This window comes from Tiliqua scincoides, chromosome 2 (genome assembly GCF_035046505.1).
Source record: "Tiliqua scincoides isolate rTilSci1 chromosome 2, rTilSci1.hap2, whole genome shotgun sequence".
Classification (NCBI taxonomy): domain Eukaryota; kingdom Metazoa; phylum Chordata; class Lepidosauria; order Squamata; family Scincidae; genus Tiliqua; species Tiliqua scincoides.
In genome coordinates, this window is record NC_089822.1 from 95,576,436 (window position 1) to 95,582,282 (window position 5,847).

General features: G+C 45.3%; 1 protein-coding gene across 2 annotated transcripts in view; it reads right to left on the bottom strand.

Moving 5' to 3' along the window:
• The window catches only part of IDUA (alpha-L-iduronidase), a 58,755-nt gene extending 54,688 nt beyond the window's left edge, over window positions 1-4,067 (bottom strand). Inside the window, exons 1-2 of one of the 2 annotated variants that reach the window (XM_066617848.1) lie at window positions 3,870-4,067; window positions 1,827-1,967 (exon numbers count right to left, since the gene is read on the bottom strand). In XM_066617848.1, the coding sequence (XP_066473945.1) occupies window positions 1,827-1,967; window positions 3,870-4,015 (287 nt within the window). In that variant the 5' untranslated portion in view covers window positions 4,016-4,067. The other variant, XM_066617849.1, reaches the window with a different exon arrangement.
• Window positions 4,068-5,847: the final 1,780 nt, after the last annotated feature.

Genomic DNA, 5,847 nt, shown 5'->3' on the forward strand with positions numbered 1-5,847 from the left:
TGTTGGGTTCTCCAGTCTGCGCTGGCAAAACAGACAGTGCAGACTTGAGTAGCCACATTTTGGGGTCTGCACCCTTACCCAGGAGAAGGGGACAAACAACCCCTTTCCCTGAGGAGACCTCCATTTTGGTGCCATTGCACCCAACAGCCCCATCAGGGATAGCATTTGGTTACCCCTTCCATGTAAACACGCGTACGATTGTTCTAAGTTAATTCTGGCAAAATACATCATTCTTAATGTTCCATTTAAATAAACTGCTTAGCTATGGTTAAGCATTTCATCTGAATACTTAAGCCATGGTTAAGGACTGGTCGTAAACCAGAATATGGTTTGTAGCGAATTTTGCAAACCATGAGCTGTTTTAGCCATTGTTCTGTATTACTTCTGCATCAACTAAGTGAGGGCCCAAATCCTATCCAATATTCCACTGCTGGTACAGCCATACCAGTGGGGCATGCACTGCATCCTATGGGGGGGCAGTCACAGAGGGCTCCTCAAGGTATGGGAACATTTGTTCCCTTATGTTGGGGCTGCATTGCAGCCGCACTGGTGCTGAAAAGTTGTATAGGATTAGGCTCTAAATCACTGTCAAAGCAGTTTCAAAGTCTTTTTGCTTGCAAGGTGGCAAGCAGGTTTTCATAGCATCTCCTTACATATGCTTTCTCAGTTAACGTGACAAACTAAATCATGGCTCATATCAACGATGGGTATTATACTGCCTAACTTCTGTTCTTTTATTGTGGAATATGTTATTCCTTAAATAACAATGTTAGGCCTAAAATCCTTGTGTGGTTGTAATATTGTGGCTGTAATATTTTAAAAACATTAATACAGACTTTGTCTGTAATCATCACGATATATCCAACTCGTACACTGCCTCTCAAATCCTGTGTGTGTTTGTACTGCTATTGATACAGTGACAACAAACATTAATTTTGGTATTTTTTTTACCTGTTGCTTGTGTGACAAATCTCTTCCACGAGATATAGTGTTATGTTGAATGAGAACATATTATTCTTTCAATGAGTCTATTAATATTCCATCATCAAAGGCAAGATTATAATATAGCGCACTTCAGTCTACATGTGGCAATGAGTGCCATCTTCAGTTATTGCAGTGGTTTGTTTCCTTAACTTCCTACCCACAGGAAAACCCTTTCTGCACCAATTTGCCTACTAAGGAACCCCACTGTCTCTGCCACAGAATCCCTACATGTTGCACAGGATTCTAACAGCCCAACCCTGTGTGACCTCAGAAGTTCCATTGTGTTCAATAGGGCTTACTCTCAGGAAAATGTTTATAGGATTGCAGCCACACACTCTTTTTAGGTTGCATCTGTAGTTACAAAAAGCCAGGCCTTTTGGGAACCAGTGGCCCAGGACTACCATGCGGCCAATGCTCTCTGTGACTGATCTGGAGAAGATTACTAAGAGATGACAAATGGTTTTCCAGTGAATCTTTGTCAAACATTACTGCTCTGTTGATGAGATCCCAAGGCAGTTTACAGCCTTTAAAAAATCTGATCTCCTTCCTCATCCTGCCCAGAGAGACAGACAGGCAAAGAACATGTGCAGCAAATATTTGCCAAGCTAAAATGAACATGTAGCAGTAATGTTCTAACAACCCCTTTTTATTTACATCTTGCACTTCTACCCCAACTTGTCCTCCGGAGAGTACAGAGCTTACATGCCCTTCCCAGGCAATCTCTCATTCACACAGCATCCAGGCATGGTCAAGTCTGCTTTGCTTCAGAGGTAGAACCGCACCATCTACTTTCAGATAAAACAAAACCAACTCCAAATGATGAAATCTGGAATGTGACTTACCCAACTCGAATGAGTTCCAGCAGCCAATGAATTCGAACTTGTTCGATGCCATTATGTGGTACAGAAGAAATGTAGGCCAAGTTAAGTATTTGGTCTTTACTGAGGTCAAATAAATCTGCTCTATTGTGAGGTAGAGGAGGACTGAAAAGAAGAAGAACAAGACTTAATATCTTTATATTTCAAAGACCTTCACATTTATCATCTCGCTAAGCCTTATCACAACCCTGCAAGATAATTCAGTATTATTATTCCCATATCGTAATGAGGGACTGGACCCAAATTACTATGGCTTGCCTAAGACTCTAGTGAGTTCATGGCAGATTTGAATCAGGGCCCTCTTGGGTCACACTTGAGACACTTAGGGCCAAACTAGATATGCCATTAATTGCTTCTGCTGTGATCCTGATGCTGCCACCACTAGTATTTGATCCAGGGGGGAAGCTCCTATTAGCAGATCAGGATCGGGACTGCAAGAAAGACAAATGGTTAAAGCCCCCCAAACTTCTTTTACTTTGTGGAATATCTGTTAATATGTAGACAGGGTCTTCGTTACAGATCACCTGAGCCAAGACTCAGGTGCTATTTAGTGACAGATACTAACAACCTGGCAGCTCCAAGGCCTACTTTATCTTCCTAAGTTGGTGCTGAAAATATTACAAAATATATTTATTCTATATTTCTATGAGTAGCTGGATCCTGTTTCCACAAGTATTGTATCTCTTTACTACTCTTGGGAAAAAGGTGAAAGCACCATGGTTTCAGCTGCCTTCTTCTCTAGCAAATCAATTGTGAAGATTCAAGTCAGGGCTGCTTGCATTGGGGGGGGGGGGAATGCAATTCTTGGGTAATCCAAATTCTGTAATATGGAAAACTGAGATCTGAAATCTGGATCCATTATGCAAACTGAGTAAATCTGCAAGCACTCTAATTTTACAGAATCTGTTATGTAATGTTTACTGTTTTTCCTAATCTGGTTTTGCTAGTCATTGGGAAGGCCAAGAAACTATTGAGGGAGCTAAAGTCCTGCTCTTAACCAGTGGATATCTTTTCCAGCCATCCTCCTGCTTGTAAGAGTTCAGCAGCCATAGACCATCCGCTTTCAAGCAAAATTTTGGAACGAGGTCTAGAAACTTGCTTTAAAAAAGATGAAAGCTGAGGTTCACAGGAAGCGGAATTTTGTACCTAATACTGTATTACATGCTTCCACAGAATCATGGCGTTTGTAGAACTCACAGTAGCTTCAAGGGACACTTTACAGGTTACTGGTACTTTCTCAAACAAAAATCTCAAAGCTTACTCCAGGAAATACAAATATACAATACACATAGGAGGATCAGGAGAAAAAACAACAAGTACAGTATTTGCTTTGGGGACAACTGATGCTGTTTAAGGATGAGCAGTTGTCTCTTCCTCCATGCTTAATTTGTACACCTGGAAACAGGCAGATGTCAGAAAAATTGGTAGACAATTTGTGGATTGGCAGACTGTCAACAATACCCCCTGGACTCTTTCTTCACAAGAAGGGGTTAATCCCTGGACTCTTTCTTCACAAGAAGGGGCTGATTCCTTGGAAACTTTGTACCATTTGGGGAAGTGGCTAGCCACAAAACAGGACTAACTCCTTCTGTTAATCTGTTAACACAAAACAGATTAACTCCTCCAGTGCTTTGCACAATGCTGACCAGTGGTATCACTAGGGGACTGCAGGGGTGCAAGCTACACTGGGTGATGCACACGGGGGAGGGGGGAACACCACTACTGGCCAAAAAGTTTAAAATCTTGGTATTTTTGAAGACCATCATGTTATATATCCATCAATGCGTAATTTCATGCAGAATGCAATAACACAAACCGCATTGGAATGTCTCTATTCTATCAAAAGTTATAGCCCAAAACCCAGAGGGAGGAAGAGGTCCATCAGAGGGGTGACATGCTGGGCCCCCCCCCGCATCGGATAGCACCAACCCTAGTGATGCCACTGACCCCGACTCCTGCCCATCCCTGCAAACACAGTACAGGGAAGAACAAGCGTGCATTCTTCACCAGTAGCCGGTGCTTTTCCAGAAGTGCTTCAATTCCCTTTCCGCCTGCGAAACGTCCACGTTTATAACGACGGGGCCCCCCAGGGCTACAGTCATCATCACCGCGCCCAGCCATCCCGCAACGCCCCATGTCTTGTGCGACCCCATAACACAAACGACCCCGATCAGCCCAGGATGCTACCGCCCTGCTCTGCCACCCCGTGCTTTCCAAAGCTCGGACAGGCATGCACCATATCTCATGGGGGTGGGTGGGAGCTACAGTAGATGCCCTGTCTCATATCTGCTCCATCTACGGTGCCTTCTACAACAATGCTCCCTTGTGATCGGTGCTACTCCGTCTGATGGGATGGACGCCTGAGACACACCCTACAGGAATCCCCCCACCAACACAGCAATTACTGTATTCAGTCTACCCCTCGCCTATATAGTAGATGGTCCTTCCTTCCTTCCTTTTTTTTTTTTTAAACTTCCTGCTTTTTTCCTTCTACCAATAAGGGATCCAGGAATTCTGATTTCTCCCAAAACTAAGAGCTTTACAGTGCAATGCTATCCCTCCCCCACCCCCTTGGGAATGAGGCTGCAATCCTAGTCACACTTACCAGGGACTCTATTGGAACTTACTTCTGAGTAGACACACATAGGATTGAGCTCTAAGGCTACAGTCTTAGCCACACTTTCCTGGGAGTAAGCCCTATTGGCTATAATGGGACTTACTTCTGAGTAGACATGCATAGGATTGGGCTCTAAGGCTACAATACTATCCATACTTTCTTGGGAGTAAGCCCCATTGACTCTAATGGGGCTTGCTTCTGAATAGACATGCATAGGTTCTAAATTGCAATTCGATGGGGTGAGATTTCCTCCCAGCTACTAAAGCTGCAATCCTCTATGCACGTTTACGTGGGAAGTAGCCCGATTGAGTTCAGTGGGGTGTGTGTCCAAGACTGGCGAAGGATCAGGGTGAAAGAGGGAGCAGGTTGAGGTTGCTCTCCCTAAGCTCACTCGCTTTGAAGGAAGTTAGTTTCAAGGGTGCTTGCGTGCCTTAAATCCTGGTCCTCCAGGATCCAGCATTGTAATCCAGCACGTATGCTCAAAAATAACCCCACTATGCCCAGTGGGGCTAACTCCTAGGTCCGTATGCGGTAGGCTCACTAGGAGTTCCAAGCAAACTTACAGCCGATGCCTATGCATGTCTACTCAGAAGTAAGTCCCACTGGAGTCAATGGGGCTTACTCCCAGGAAAGTGTGGATAGGATTGTAGCCTTACACACATACATACCCCCTTGTGCACACAATCCTAAACACAGTTCTCAGGGAGGGAGTGGCATGGAACTGAGCAGAACTCCTTTCCAGGGCTACAAATTTTACGCACACTTTCCTGGGAGTAAGCACCTCTGAACGCAGTGGGGCTTACTTCTGAGTAAGTGTGCGTAGAATCTGACCATAAGAAAACAAGCCTAGGGTTGCAATCCTATCCACACTTTCCTGGAAGTAAGCCCCATTGCCTATAATGGGACTTACTTCAGAGTAGACTTGCATAGGACTGGGCTCTAAGGCTACAGTCCTAGCCACACTTTCCTAGCCCCATTGGCTACAATGGGACTTACTTCTGAGTAGACATGCATAGGACCGGGCTGTCAGATCGCAGAGGTTCCACACCCCTCTTTAGTCCCAAATTGCAACTACGTTTGTTTTCAAACGGGCCATAGACGGGGATTCCCAAGAGCCGACCAATCAGCGTTCACCCCTCCCTCCTCGCGCCCCGGCTCTTATCCAATCGGGAGGCGTGACGAGGCTTCCAGGGAGACAGCGCCCTCAGTCCTCGGGTTAGGTGTAGCTACAGAGCCTGAAGGCCCGCGGAGTTCGCTGGCCAATCAGGAAGCGCGGCCGTGCAGCCTGGAACGCCGTGAAGGTTCTATTCTTGGTTTGAATTTTGGCGGCGGCGGCTCCACTCATTAGCGAGCGTTGGATCTGAGCGA